General features: G+C 36.3%; 1 protein-coding gene across 16 annotated transcripts in view; it reads right to left on the reverse strand.

The window, feature by feature from the left end:
- Positions 1 to 16,373, reverse strand: part of LOC143226863 (mitogen-activated protein kinase-binding protein 1-like) — a 120,365-nt gene that overhangs the window by 56,131 nt on the left and 47,861 nt on the right. For all 16 annotated transcript variants that reach the window (XM_076458475.1, XM_076458427.1, XM_076458433.1 and 13 more), the window contains one exon: positions 6,896 to 6,987. In XM_076458475.1, the coding sequence (XP_076314590.1) occupies positions 6,896 to 6,987 (92 nt within the window). The remainder of the gene's footprint in view (positions 1 to 6,895; positions 6,988 to 16,373) is intronic.

Below are 16,373 nucleotides of genomic sequence, written 5' to 3' on the forward strand. Positions count from 1 at the left end.
CCCGCGACCCTCAGATTCCGAGTCGAGTGCCTTAACCACCTGGCCATGCCGGGCCCAATAGAAGATGAGTTTAAATATACAATTACTGGAAATAACATTAAAAACTATGTTTACTGAACAGGCTAATACATATGAATTTGAATGAAAAAATATAAAAAGCTTTAATCGATACGGTTCAAAACATTTTGTGCTTTGAGCTATACGGACTAAAAGTTTTTGAACGACTTCACTTAACTGCACGATTGAAGAAAGCTTAAAAAGCTGGTAAAGCAGACATAAAACTGCTGAGAAACTCTGTGAATAAAAGAACTCTGGCAATCTGTTAAATGAATACTTAAATTTGTTACAAATATTCGCACAAAATTAGAGCTATCTGCGATAACAGTACGCGATTTAGAATAGAACTCATCACCAAATTTGGGGCTACTGTAATCGAACGGTAGAAATTGACGTTCATTCATAAAACACCCACGACCCCTAAATGTGGAGAACATTTATGCGGTAGTGGGATGCGAATCTAGAACTTCGGATCCACAGTCAGAGACGCTAACCTTCAAATCATTCCGGAGCAAACGCCAGGTTATTAAGAATTTATAAGAGCTTTGGAATGTTTAAACTTTGGTACACTTATGTCCTTTAAAAACAACCGAGAATCTAGAAATGGAAACCAGAGTTTAGGACATAGTACTATTTCAGCTGTAGTAAGCGTCGAATATAGTGCATTTACTCTGTCATCAACGAACTCTGAAAACAAGAAGTGTTATGAGCTCCTAGTACAAATCAGATAAAATTCGAATGATAAATGAAAAATATGACGGTTATAAAATGCTGCGAAGAAATGAGTAGTCGCATATTATAAACCAAAATTAGCTGTCTTCCTTTGTTGTATTCACAAATTCTTGTTAGGAAGTGGACGGACCAATTTCGATGAAATCTGGTATAGGAAATCAAGTGAGGCCCCAAAGATCGAGTTGAGATAAATAAGCCATCTACGAACGATTTAACGTCACAAATACGGGCTGAGCGAGGATGTTGACAGCAAAACACGTGAAGCTGACGTCAAAAGAAAGTGACATTTAATGCCATGTACAGCAAGGGTATTATTGCATCAGCCACATGGTTAGCGCACCACGATCCAAACTGGCGGAGATCCATCATCTCCCCACTTAAAACGCAACTTTTAAAGTCCAGAATGGTCTTTTACAACTAGTAAGCTTTATTTAAAGGGAGGTTCAAGGTTTGTGAATTAAGTTGAATGTTCATTATTTGTTTCTAAATGCGACGGATTCGATAAGTGACAAGATTTGATTAGGCTTATAAGAGTCATTACCACTAGATGCCTCTGAAGCGTAGTGACGAAATATTTATGATGAAAACCAACGAACAGCAGTTAATTTCCTTTGGTTAGAAAATAAACACTTCCACGTTTTGTGACGGGTGTAAAATAAGAACCAACTTGTTTATATACAAGTTTTATATCTAGATATTAGCTGTTTAGTCTGCTTGTTTCTGATGTTCGCGCACAGCTAATCAAGGACTATCCACACATAGCTGTTTCCAATTTTGAACTGATGGACCAGGAGGAAGGCAGCTAATGAACACTTTCCACTGATAACTGTTGAACCACTGTAATTAAAAGAGTAGGACATGACCGCCAACCTTATAACACACCCAGGATTACACATTGTGGTGCAATATTTTTTTTTTTTTTAAGCGTGAGTTTAAAGGTACTGTTCAGTGAAGATTTGGTTAAGAAAAGGAAGAAGCCATGAAGCCGGGGATTCTATTGAATTTTTAAATGTTAGTTGTTCATACAATAAACCAACTACTAGCTTTTAACTTAGTGAAAAACTACATACAGTTTGTTTTAGTTTGAATTTCGTGAAAAGCTAAAGGCTATCTGCGCTGGCCATCCCTAATTTGGCAACGAAAGACTAGAGGGAAGTAATATAATGCTTTCACACAACACTTAGTATATTTTGAGTTAAAAGGAAGGCAATGTTAAAACTGTTTGTTTTGTTTTTGAATTTCACACAAAGCTACTCGAGGGCTATCTGTGCTAGCCGTCCCTAATTTAGCAGTGTAAGACTAGAGGGAAGGCAGCTAGTCATCACCACCCACCGCCAACTCTTGGGCTACTCTTTTACCAACGAATAGTGGGATTGACCGTGACATTATAACGCCCCCACGGCTGAAAGGGCGAGCATGTTTGGCGCAACGGGGATGCAACGTTAAAATCATTACACAATAAACAGTTATTACAACAGACTACACATGTTTCGGAGTTCCATGACATCATTACAGAAAACTGAAACATGTGTAGTGTCTTCTGGGGCAAGTCCCTGTTTTAATAACTATTGTGATGTTTAACTGATTGTGTACTGATTTTAACCTTGTATCCCGTTTAATTGTAAATACAGATGCTTAAAACACGTGCTGATTTAAAGTATTTAACACTCAGTATATTGTGAAATACAATACAAATGTCGTTTTACCTCACAGTCTTAACTCTCAGGACTAAAGAATATATTTTAGCCATCTCCCGGCTACCTACCCACATCCTGAAAACAACAACACTATATTAGGAACATGAACAGTTTGTGATATTGATTGGCTCACTCTGACCAAACTCATAAAGGGTAGCGCCAATTAACCCACTGAGAAATAACTTTAATCATCTTCGGTGTCTGCATAATTGCGTTGGTCTCTAGGCAACCCAAGAGATGTTCGGTTTGCTCATTAGTTACAGGTTCAAATATCAGCTGGATACAAATCACCTTAATAAAAACTTGGTTTGTCATGTTTATCTTCCTTTTATCTTATCACGCGACCATTGGAATACTGCTTACTATGGCTCTATACATAAAACTCTTACACCCATAAGGAAAATAGAAATTCTATTCTTATAGTTAAAAAATAAACAGACATTTCTGATGCACGCATATGGAATGATTTTGTATTATAATGACCCGTTCTCACAAGCTACACGTTTCATACAGATGTTATCATTATTTAATGAACTTCATTAATCAGTTTGTTTTGGTTTGAATTTGGTGCAAAGCTTAAGGCTATCTGCGCTAGCCGTCCCTAATTTGGCAACGAAAGACTAGAGGGGAAGGCAGTTAGTCATCACAAACCACCATTAAACCCTTGGTCTACTCTTTTACCAACAAACAGTGGGACTGACCGTCACATTATAATGTTCCCATGTTTGAGCTCGTAACCCGCAGATTGCGAGTCGAGCTCCTTAACCATCTGGCCACACAATGGACCTCATTCATTGGAAAATGATATTTTAACGTTGTTGCTTTGTTTTACGTTAAATTACTCGGCCAAAATAGATAGCCCTAGTTTTCCAACCTTCATTTTTAGACACACACTCTGAGAACAAAACGAAAATACACATCTTTTTTGGGTTTATGTGTTGTATATATATTTCTCACTACTGCAGGTAGATTTTCAATGTTTTTTTTGGGAGGGGGAGCCGACATGACCAGGTGGGTTAAGGCATTCGACTCGTAATCTGGGGGTCGCGGGTTCAGCCGTGGGAGCGTTTAAATGTGATGGTCAATCACACTATTCGTCGGTAAAAGAGTAGCCCAAAAGTTATCCGTGAATGGTGATAACTAGCTGCCTTCTCTCTAGTCTAACACTGCTAAATTAAGGACGGCTAACGCAGATAACCCTTGTGTAGCTTTGCGCAAACAAAAAAAAACAAAAGATTATTTTATTTCTTCCACTATGCAGGGGCCCAGCATGGCCAAGCGTGTTAAGGTGTGCGACTCGTAATCTGAGGGTCGCGGGTTCGCATCCCCATCGCGCCAAAGATGCTCGCCCTTTCAGCCGTGGGGGCGTTATAACGTTACGGTCAATCCCACTATTCTTTGGTAAAAGAACTGGCAGTGGGTGGTGATGACTAGCTGCCTTCCCTCTAGTCTTACACTGTTAAATTAGGGACGGCTAGCGCAGATAGCCCTCGTGTAGCTTTGTGCGAAATTCGAAAAAAAACAAAAAAACACTGTGCAGAAAATGGTTATCTTATAACTGAGTTTCTAAATTGAACCATTAGGAGAGGAAAAAGTACGAAATCATGTGAAGTTGGCCAAACATTATACACGAAACAGTTTTACTTGACTTGAAACTTTTAAACACTTATTTGCTGGGCTTCAGTACCGGGTTCTATTTTTAACGCGGACAGACAGAACAAAAACTTTGCTTTAAAAGAAACGCACATCACTTTGGTCTTTGGAAATTAATACGCTAAACTCGTTGTTCGCATCCGTCTAATCTCCGGAAAATCTGACGCGTATTTCGCGTGACGTACCTTGGAAATAAACAGGTAACAGGGAATTATGTTTTATATTAAAGATCCTGTCTGCCTCTTTTCTGGAAAACGACCAAAGAGACGGAATTACCCAATCTATATGCAGCGCAGAATAATACATAGCTAGGTACATACAAATATACTGCATCACACTGAGATTTGTTTTTTCAGTAACCACACTGTCAAACTGAAACAGCGACAGATTCTTCTTTTGCATTGGATGTCCGCATATATTTCTTCTACCTAAACATGATTTACAGACGTCACACCATTTTATGTGAATGTCGGCGTATAACTAAACATTTAGGTAATGACTTAACTGATTAAACAATATACATATATGCCGCATGATACACGTAAGTAAGGGTACCTGGGGAGATGAACGTGTCCATGTATATTCAACGTGGTAAAACCTAACACTTCGCTTCCTTTTTTAGTTCTAACCTTGGACACGCTGACATCTGTCATTGTAAATAGATAGCATGAAATCCGAATAAAATAATATACGGTAATAAGTTGTATACAAATGTACCATAATACCAAAGTTTATCTACGTTTCGTCATTAACTGAGAGATTTCAATGACCAATACTCATTAGCGCCTTTCATATGTAAAGAATTAATTTTTCAACTCCTAGATATTTAAACTATCGATTCAGGAACCACATAATGGTGGATTCAGAAAACTATATAAAAAAAAAGTCTTATCTATAGAACACTCCCCTGGTGGAATACAGATTCAACATTACAGCTAGTTCAAGGTGACCTCCAATTACATGATCAAATATTATAACATAGAAAGTAGACTTATTAAAATCAACATTCCCATGCAAACTTTACACCCTGTAGGATTTACAGACGACGACCGTAACAGCTAATCAATTGATCCTTTAAAAACAGGGGAAGATGAATGATCTGTGAGGTCCAGTATGCTATACAGTAATTATTTATTACAGTTAAAATAGGACGTGTGTTATGACAGGCAGATGACAAGTGCACTTACGACACTGTCATTTTACCCACTGGGCCTCCATCTAAACTTTATTATTAAAAGTTTCAGCAGAGTATTGTTTGTTTGTTTTTTGCAATTTCACGCAAAGCTACACAAGAACTATCTGCGCTAGACGTCCCTAATTTAATCGCCCATTGCCAATTCTTGAGCTACTCTTTTACAATAAACCCTCTCATTATAACGCCTCCACTGAAAGGGAAAGTGTGTTTGGGTGTAATGAAGATTCGAAGCCGCGACCTGTAGATTACTAGTCGAGAGCCTTAACCACCTGGCCATGCTGGACCAGCAGAGTATTCATATAAATATCAGTATAAATTTATTATATGCTAACCTAAAAATCATTACAACAAATACTTACACTGACACAACTGTATTTCGTGATTTTAAATATTTAGTGTTGTATTCCGTTTGTCTTAGCAGATAACTGCATTCGAGTTGCATAAAATAATAACGAACTGATTTTTGTTTTATAATTTAATTCATAAATAAAATATTTCATTTCATTTTAGCAAGTTGTACACCAACAGTTGCACAATTGGTGCACGTGTAAATAAAACCTATGCACTTATATAAGGTAAATTATGTGCAAGAGAAACAACATAAAACTTGCAAAACATAAACAACATTTCAGGCATATATACGGTCTCTTTACCCCACCACCCATAAAAAATAACAACGATGCAAACCATGTACAGCATTTATTCAGCAAAATGGTTATAATACACTGCAAAATAACACGGAATAATGTGTTAAATGAGACAACATTGAAAAAGTATTTATTGTAAAGTGACATATCGGATAACGACCCTCAGTCAGGCTAGGATAACACAACACAGGCCTGCGAATTTAAAATTCGTAAAAGTAGTGTTGGTTATAACTGATTTTTACATAATTCAGTTAAGCAGCCTTCAGAATAGAAAAAACACGCTATTTTTGTTTTTTACAAATCGCGAAGAAAAGAAAAACTATTACTTTGGTCAAATTATTATTTTGTTTACCACAACGAACATTTTTTATTGTTACGTTAGGGTTCCAGCACGATCGAGAAGACTCACGTCGTGGCTGATCCAGAGAAATCTACAGTTAGTCTTTGACAATATTTTCAGCGTAACAAAATGAGGCCCGATTTGAATCGAAATGATTCACTTACACAAAGGTATACATGACATCTTGTGAAAAATCTGTACGTGATGGAGAAAAATGGATATCATTTTTCGAATTCAGCGTACAGGAATTATTGTGAAACATGTAAAATTTTTAAAAATAAAACCATTGCAGGCTTGTGTTATTATACAGATCAAATCAGATCGCCTAGTCTCATTAATCTGACAAAGGGTAATTAGTGTTCTGAAAATGTTGCTTTCAAGAAGTAACTTCGTTTCTCTTCACACATTGTTTTTATAATGGGAACCACAAAAGCAATGTGAGCGGAGCTTTTATTCACTTCGCCTGCAACACACTTCACACGTTCTGTAACTAATAAAAACATTCTCTCTTTTGTCACATGCACAAACGTTTACACAACACAAACTAAAAAAAAAACAACAAAAAAAAACTTACCCAGCAGGGTAGGCAACAACACTTTGTTGAGGATCACAGTCAAGAGCCGCGTTACTGGAAACAGTTAAACCTAACACTCGTTCTAATTTGGCCTGAAATTAACACACACACATATATATATATATATATATAAAATACACTGTTAATGGAAACAAGTCGAAAAACAAACTAAGAAAGAATAAAAACGTTCACAAAAGTGTTGATAAAAAGAAATCCCTGGTGTTCTTTAAAATTAAGTTGTCCGTAACGCCATCAATAAACAAACTGCATATATACAAGATACGTCTGTTACAGCTAAGGAATATACATGTATAATTCCTACAACCTGTTCCTAGCCTTCCATTCGGTTGTAAATATTAGTAACAATCTCAAAAGTGGCTTGTTATATGTTAAAGAAACCTGCTTTTTGTGAACACACATTTTTCGTGTTTCAAGTAATTAACGGCAAAGGTCTCAATCTATTAATTTTCAAGCTTCACAGTCATTATTACTAAAAGCTCGATAGTTTATTGCTGTCACCTTGACCCCATTTCGACACAACCTATCTGACTAGTTCTTAGATTAAGGGAAAGTTCTGATCTAAATTAGGCAAGCCGTTCTTGAAACATGTTTTACAAAGTATACACAGAAAAATTTCCTAACATCTCTGACTGAACGTATAATGTTTTTAGTAGATATCCACAAACGCGACGTAGAACAAAATATTTTCGACACGAGTGATCGAGAGTTATAATAAACGTATTTTGACGAACGCAAACCTGTGGATATCAACATGGTAGAGAATAGTACCCGCATTTTACCGCTGACTGTGTCAGTTTGTCGAGAGTACAAAAATGTATTTTGAGAAACGCGATGTACACCACAAAATTTTCGATATAATTAATCGAGTATATAAACACCGCATTTTGACAATGTCTATCACAAACCTGTCTACAGCAGTTGTCGAGTGTGTGTGTGCGTGTTTTCTTATGGCAAAGCCACATCGGGCTATCTGCTAAGTCCACCAAGGCGAATCGAACCCTCGATTTTAGCATTGTAATTGTCGAGAGAGTAATAAATGTATTTTAAAACAGTAACACAATTTTTGATACCATCACTCTAGAGTATAAAGAAATACATTTTGATAACGTTTGTACTACAAATCTGTCTACAACAGTTGTGTCGATAGTATAATGAACGTGTTTACACGAGCACAAAGTGTGTAACACAAAATTTTGAACACCATCAATTGAGAGTACAATATACGCATTTTTACAACGTCTATACCACAAACCTGTTTGGATCAGTTGGCACAAGTACAATCAACATATTTTAACAAACATGATATATGTAGTCCAGAGTGCAATAAATATATTGATAATTGCGTTCGACAGAGTATTTTGGAGGACAAACAAATTTAGCAGTGAAAGGTTAGAGGGAAAGCAGCTAGTCATCACTACCAACCACCAACTTTTGCGCTGTTCTATCATCAACAGATAGTGGGATTGACCGACATTAACGTTTCCACGGTTGAAAGGTCGAACATGTCTGGTGGGATGGGGATTCGAACACGAGATCTCCAGTTTTCGAGTCAAGTACCCTAATAACCTGCCCATGCCGGACCCAAAGACAACGTTCGAAATATCTATGTAGATAACACTAGCCGGGTTATCTCGACATACAGACTAACTGATGCACAGTAACAAATAATTATGTTTACAGAGTATTCTATACTTACTTCTCTCATAGCTGGTTACCATTTCAAATCGCGAATCAGTGTAACAACAAAAGCGACACATTATAACTCTGAAAGTTTGAATTACAGCAGCCGTAAACTCTACATGGTTTACCTATAACTGAACGTAAACACATGTTCAATGCTTATTTTATAATTAATTTTCACCTTAGTTTGTTTTAGGATTTTGCGCAGTTACACTTGTTTGATGTAAGAATGGAATCCATCCGTCATTGTTATAATGCACGTAAGCGCAAACAAAATTTTTGCGTCAGTGGGTCGCGAACCACGAGCCATGCCCTGCACAATTTCCACATTAAAAGTGCTAAGGCTTTATCACTCAGATAATTTTTTTTTTTCTAAAACACCACACTTAAGTTCAGCTATACACTTATCTTAGAAACGAACATGTGTAGTATACAACTTGCGTTACTATTATCCTAGAAAATAATATGCACATTCGAATAACTTTATGTAGCAAATTTATTTAAATTTCGCCAGTTGTCCTGAATATATAATTGAGAAGGAATATTAACAAAACCTTGGCGAGGGTAAGGCATGTAGCGTATCCTGTTACAGTCTTAAGGCTACACAACAAAACTACAACGAATACCTTAAGGGCTAGATCTGAACATACGCAACATAAACAAATTACTACGTTACCTATTATTTTAAAGCATCATTACGTGGGTTATTTACCAAGAAATAACATTATGGTCCCAACCCATCATCGCCCACGGGTCACATTCCTTTTTGCTTATTAAGAGATATGAATAGATCTAAATTCGGATTATTTCACAAGGTCACAATTTTTCACTGGTGGCGCGTCACCATCATAATGAAACAGAACGAAGACGAAGTTGAACAGGTAAGCTGCCAGAAAGAATAACAATGAGTGGTAACCCTGGTGGCATTCATAAGCATGGTTCCACCCTGCAATATATATTTGCGATTCCATACACTGTAAAACCGTGGGAATACTTATAAACACGCTTCTAAACTAAAAACCCCTGGAAATACACAAACATGTTTATATACTAAAAACATCTGAGATTACACACAAATATCCGTCAACATTACAAACCACTGAGAATGCACATACGCATACTTCTACACGACAAACATTTTCAAGTACAGGTCAACAGGCTCTAGACTACAAATCTGTAGGTTGGTTGGTTGATTTAGTGTTTTATGGCACAAAGCGGCTCGGCTATCTGCGCCAAACGTCCGAAAGAAAGTTAAATTTATATTTAGTAAAATTCATAAAAAAATTAAGGTTAAAAAAACATAAATAGCATAAAACCAATGTTTACATCTAGTCTAAAACGTCAAGAGAAAAACAACAATAATTCAAGTTATAAAGGACTTTCTATAGCGTAACTGTAATAATCACAACTCGCCAGGAAGACTAACAGGTAAGTACAAAAACCACCGTCAGTCACCTGAAGTTGGCCTTTCTAGTCCCGGTTCCGAGTTATTTAATGTTACGGCCAGTTTCTAATTTCAAATCGAACAAGATGAACTGTGATTTTTAAAAGGGAGCCACATTAAAAAGGTGTAAAGTATAAATTAAAATACTTAAGTGGCATTAAAAATATGAATGGCCTTTAAAAAACTAAAAAACATTACCAAGATGGACAGTGCCACCATTTACCAATAATACTGTCTAACGTTATGGATAAACCTTGGGACAGAATATGGTGAAAATGGTGCCGTCGTTGTGAATCAACAACGATGACAAAGAATAGTAAAATGTGGCTAGTCCAAATAATTGTGATCTGAGTGTTACACAAACTACACATTGGTGCATCAACATCTGTAGGAACACACAAACAGATTTTTATACTACAAATATATAGGAATACAAACAAACAGGTTTGTATATTATAAACCTTCGGAACATACACACAAACATGTTTTACATTGTACAAATCTCTACACACAAACGTGCTTTTAAGTACTGAAACCCTTTAACTTTAAAAGTTTAGTTTTGCACACGGATAAAAACAGAAAAATCCCAGACAATTCAATTTTATTTTTCTCTTCTAAATAACGTTTCAAGGAGAAAAAGTTGTACGCTTGAAACAATTCCATTCGAACAAGCTTTTGAAACATTAAAGTGAAACGGCCAATAATGAAGTGAAAATTAAGCTCAAATAAATGTAAATGAAAAAAAAAATAATAACCATAAAGTATTCAAACCATAAACCAAAACACATTTACATGATTTTTTTTTTTTAAATACGTTGCACATTAAAAAAAAAGGGATCCTAGGGGATCCTATTTTTGATAAAATCATGTTCATCTGTTTTGGTTTATGGCTTGAATATTTTATGGTTATAATATAATTAATCAGAGGTTTGGATTTTCTTTTCTTAACGCAGTCTTTCCTCATGATTCAGTTTATTCATTTAACTTCATTTAGATGTAAATTATTTAATTTCACTGATATACATATATATCAAAGGATGTTTTATAACTGAAATGTTTGGTTCATGTTTATACAATGAGTTATTAATCAGCAAGTTGTGTTTTTGTGGGTTTTTTTTGTTTGTATAAATACAAAGTACAATTGGGTGATGAAGGTCAAGTTCATGATGTGGGACAACGTCATTACACTGAATTGCATTGTGGTAAGACATGCACGTTTCTCCAACGTAACGTTAGAAAATGTTATCCGTCGTTTAGTTTGTTCAACGTAACGTTAGAAAATGTTATCCGTCGTTCAGTTTGTTCCACATGGGAATTAAATTCCAAGGCTGCACAAAAACGGTTTCACGATAATTTGTAAATCACAACGTTGCGAAGGGCCACAAGTGTGTTTGTAACTTCTTGATAATTGACACCGCTACGACTAATGCCCAAGGAAACGGTTCTAGCTATTAACATTCTAACACCACAGTTCTTCCCAAATGGGAAGAGGACAGTGTGGGGATATAGGTGTTAGTTATGAAACTCATTAACCGTGTGACAGCACTAGGGTCGCCAGACTCTCAAAGGGGTATAGTAGACTTCAGAAAAGCGTCTGTGATTCGGGATATAAAATGATGCCCCAAGGAGCAAAAGGAATAAACAAATATTAACAAAAAAAAACACAAAAAAAAAACATTTATGGGGCCACGCAGTGTTAATATTGTGAAGTCGCAGCTGGTTGATTATGCCACTGGACAGATAAGCTTGTATTTAAGGTTGTCAATGACCTCTGACCACTCCTTCTGTCACCAATGCGTGAAAGTTAACAAACTTAAGTTTCTGCTCTTTCCATATGTTTTTACCTCGTACGTAACCGGAAAGGATAACTTGTTACTTATTATTTTAGCAAAACCGCAACGACAGAGTTATTGTAATCCAAACATTACTGCAAATACAATATATCAGAATATTAAAGCGTGCATACACGAATATTATTTAGGTATGTGTATATGCATGACGTTTTCTTTTGATTTTTTTTAAACCTAGATCTCAGTTGTTCAGCTAAGATTACTCTTGGACATACTTATGATTTAGATTTTCTTCCCCACAGTTTATAATAATATACATTGTTACTTTGAGTGAAAGCCCAATGAAGTATCATTAGTTGATCGAAAACAGCAATGAACACATTCAACATCCAAAATATAATTACTCTGTCGGAAAAACACTAAATCTAGAAATCAAAATACCTTCTCTGTTTTAAAACTCAAATGGTAACTAGTGTATTCAATCAACTATGTTCTATACAAAAAGGCATGCCAGTAACACAATGTTTATTTCTGAAACACAGTATTTCCAAGTCAAGTAAAACTACAGTTATAAAAATAAAGCAGTATAATATACTTCTCTGGATCATGTTATTCGCCAGGTTTGCGATGATTTATCTTAATCAAGTCAAAGGTCATTTTTTTACTGTTATTGTATCCGTTATCAGTGTGCCGCAGCCTTTGGGTATTGCAGGTTACTCATTTTCTGAAATAATATCAAATTTTCTCATTTTGGAAATAATTTATCTTTGTTTTGTTGTTTGTTCATTATTTCACTGGGCATGCACGTTCGAAAATAAGTAACACATTGTTTTGACTGTACTTCCATCTTTAATGTAAAAAGTAAAATTAAATTATAAAAATATTTGTACCTAAATCAATTATTTAACCTGGATGAAATAATCACTGTTTTCAAACCGTGAAGTTTAACACCTTCAACTGAAGGCGCTTCGTAGGCAGGAAATGGTCGTAAAAAATCAGGGATTCATCTTAGCTTGGTGACACTATAAAGGAATTAACATACGATGATACGCGACAACTATAATTTACCAAATTGGGCCAAAATCATACACGTTTTGACTGGCTGCATCAGAAGCAGACGTACCACAGTTAATGAAGTATAATCGACGGTTCCGCTAGGTGAGATTTCTTCTCCTTTGCTGTTGTTACACCTACTTTTCGCACCAGAGTCTAATAGATCTTCAAAAGATAGTTTCAAGCCCCGCTGACCGTAACTCTTCGGTATATTACCCTCAATAATCATTATCTCCTTGATTACTTACATGTGCAACATTGAGATGTTCAACTTACAACACATGGAGCTGTTGGGGAAGGGTTTGTTTATTTGTTTATTTTGAATTTCGCGCAAAGCTACTCGAGGGCTATCTGCGTTAGCCGTCCCTAATTTAGCAGTGCAAGACTAGAGGGAAGGCAGTCATCATCACCCACCGTCAACTCTTGGGCTACTCTTTTACCAACGAATAGTGGGATTGACCGTCACATTATAACGCCCCACGGCTGAAGGGCGAGCATGTTTGGTGCAACCGGGATTCGAACCCGCGACCCTCGGATTACGAGTCGAACGCCTTAACACACTTGGCCATGACGGGCCCGTTGTGGAAAGGATCACAATGGTGTTTCTGATAGGCCTTGTTGAGGCAAAGCTATCTGTCATGCCCAGAGATACTGTGGCAGCGCTCAAAATTATGTTTGGTGCGAATAAGGACAGCAGTGACAACAGTCGCTTTCCAGCAGAGCAGAAAATAAGGAACAAGGTTTCAAACAGACAATGAATTCAGAATAAAAAACAAGACATTGCTGGTAAAGTGATGCGGTCACTCCGAAACCCCGTGTTTCTTTGACTACTCAGAACCCCTAATGGAAATATGTCACCATCTCATGGATTGCACATTTAGATACAGTAGATTCTCCAACAGTGCATGCAACACTTCCATAAAATAATTACCTGAACATGTTGGTTCTTGTCCTGCCACACAAACATACTACTTTGTCTTTGGTTGAAGATAAGATCCTGAGTTTAAAAAACGATAGGAAGAAAAAAACACACGATGCGAACGGTTAATTTACATGATTCCACTATTCAGTACGTGGACAGAAAAAATCCTCCTATGTGGTTACGCATACGTTACGGTTATCAACAGTTCGGTTAGATATATGGAAATTACATGAAAATATTAATAAACAGCAAAACATTAACATTAGATAATACGATTTTTATTCCTCTTAATTTATGAGTTTGTGTGCGTGTGTTTTATAGTCAAAGCCACACTGAAGAAAATCGAATCCCTGATTTTGACGTTGTAAATCCAAAGACTTACCGCTGTCCTAGCGGGGGACTTTAATTGATAATTAATAATAGAGTTTCTCAGAAGAATATGTCGAAATGTTTAAAGCTTCAAATAGCTGACTAATCTCAATGTCTCAGGAGTTAAGTTTCAGAAAAACATAAAAAGCACATTAGCATACCTACTCCGTTACTACTGAACAGCTGGAGTATTAACTTCACAAAACGTCAGATGGCGTTTTGCTCCATTGTAATGTATTAATTGAGTACCGTCTGTAAATGATTCGCAAATAAGGATTGCAGCCGTTGAACGGAACTGGACTGTGAAAGGTGACTGGCTGGTCAAAGGTTATGATTATCTTTTTCATGTCCTTCAATCTAATTGCCGACAGAATGATCGAAATTAAATTACCATCTCGGAATGGGCTATGCCCATCACGGATCTTCTGGGCATTAATATGATTAGTTACAACGTTCAAGTACATTGTAAATACTATTAAACTTTATCGAGGTTCAAAGGAACTACCTCCTACCACAAAAACACTGTTCCTGACATGCAATGCACTGTCGAAATAGAAGCAGATGCCAATTTAAAACAACACAGAAAGTATGATATGACTCAACAGCCAAATCAAACGGTTATAAACATTGACTGTTTGTGTTCTGTACAGATCAACGTTTTTCATGAATGACTGTCGAATACCATATGACAGTCACTCTAATGTTTACCGCATGACATACGGTTAAAGACAGCCGAACCGTAATAACTATCAAAACAATCTGTCAGCTGAGACAGAGCCACATTCGTCTGTTGAACTTCATAAGCCTAACGGACTAGAGTTCTTTCTAGTGGCAGAGATCTTTCGATTGTCACTGTTTTTAGACTAGTGGTAGATGTCTTTGAAGAGCCAATCAAAGAGATCACCATCTCTTGTTAGACAAATTTACTCTTATTATTATACCAGTTTGAAAGTCGTAGAATTAGTCAATAAATGCTTGAGCCTCTACATACAAAGCAAACTCCTGAGATACCACGCAATCAATCTTGTTGGAATATGCAGACCATATAGTTAAAAAATTATTGAACTTATAGGTTGGAATATACATGCAATATTTTGGATGTTTTGGTATAATATTCACTACATTAAAACCAAACTGAAAATGTTTGGTTTTTTTGCGTCCCTTACAAAACCCGGGCAGAACTGAACTAACAATCTACCACCAGAGATTACATTAGCTAGACGTGACAAATGTTTCACTTTCAATTAAATAGAGCAACACTCCCAACAATCATATACTCTATACATGTTCAAGATTTATCTATGATCCTTTAGAGTTCACGGCAAATCCCATAATTACTCGTATTCTGTAAATGCAACAACTGGCAAAACCTGCAACGAAAACGTTTATTACTGTTTTTTCAACAACAAAAATGTCTGATGTTGCGCCATGTTGTTGTTACCGTGATCATAAAGTAAATCAATAACAAAAACCGATTTGTAAGCACAATGATACTTATTGTAGAAATCATGTTTCTACAGTACCTTGTTAGTGTCGCGGGTTCGAATCCTGGTCACATCAAACATGCTCGCCCTTGTAGCTGTGGGGGCATTATAATGTGACGGTTAATTCCACTATTCGTTAGTATGAGAGTAGCCCAAAAGGTAGCGGTGGGTGGTGATGACTACTTGTCTTCCCTCTTGTCTTACACTGCCAAATTAGGGATAGCTAGCGCAGATACCCTCGTGTAGCTTTGCGCGAAATTCAAAACAAACCAGTACATTGTTCCGCCTTTTCTCAGAAGAACTATTTATTTACTAATGTACTAGAATATTAGCATGATATTTTTTATGTATTTATCTCTACCGAGGTTGAATTAAATTTTATTTTCTACTTTAGTTTTAAAATCAAACAGCAATAAGTAACGTGGCTTAAAATATTTTAATATATGTGTGTGTGTATCTATCTTGAAAGTATGTACAAAATTCTATGAAAAACATTCTTAAAACGATTGATGGGATTCGGAAACAAAATTCAATTGTAGAATTAATAATTTACTAGTTATAAATACAAATACTGTTCCTGTTTTTGACCTAAACATGCCAGTAATAACTGAAAGTGCACATACTGTAATGAAAGAGAAAACTGGAGAAATCCAATCACAACAACCACTGGCCTTTTTAAACGGTGCACAATATAAATAAACCAACAGAGTATGAG

The sequence above is a fragment of the Tachypleus tridentatus genome, chromosome 1, assembly GCF_004210375.1.
Source record: "Tachypleus tridentatus isolate NWPU-2018 chromosome 1, ASM421037v1, whole genome shotgun sequence".
NCBI classification, from domain to species: domain Eukaryota; kingdom Metazoa; phylum Arthropoda; class Merostomata; order Xiphosura; family Limulidae; genus Tachypleus; species Tachypleus tridentatus.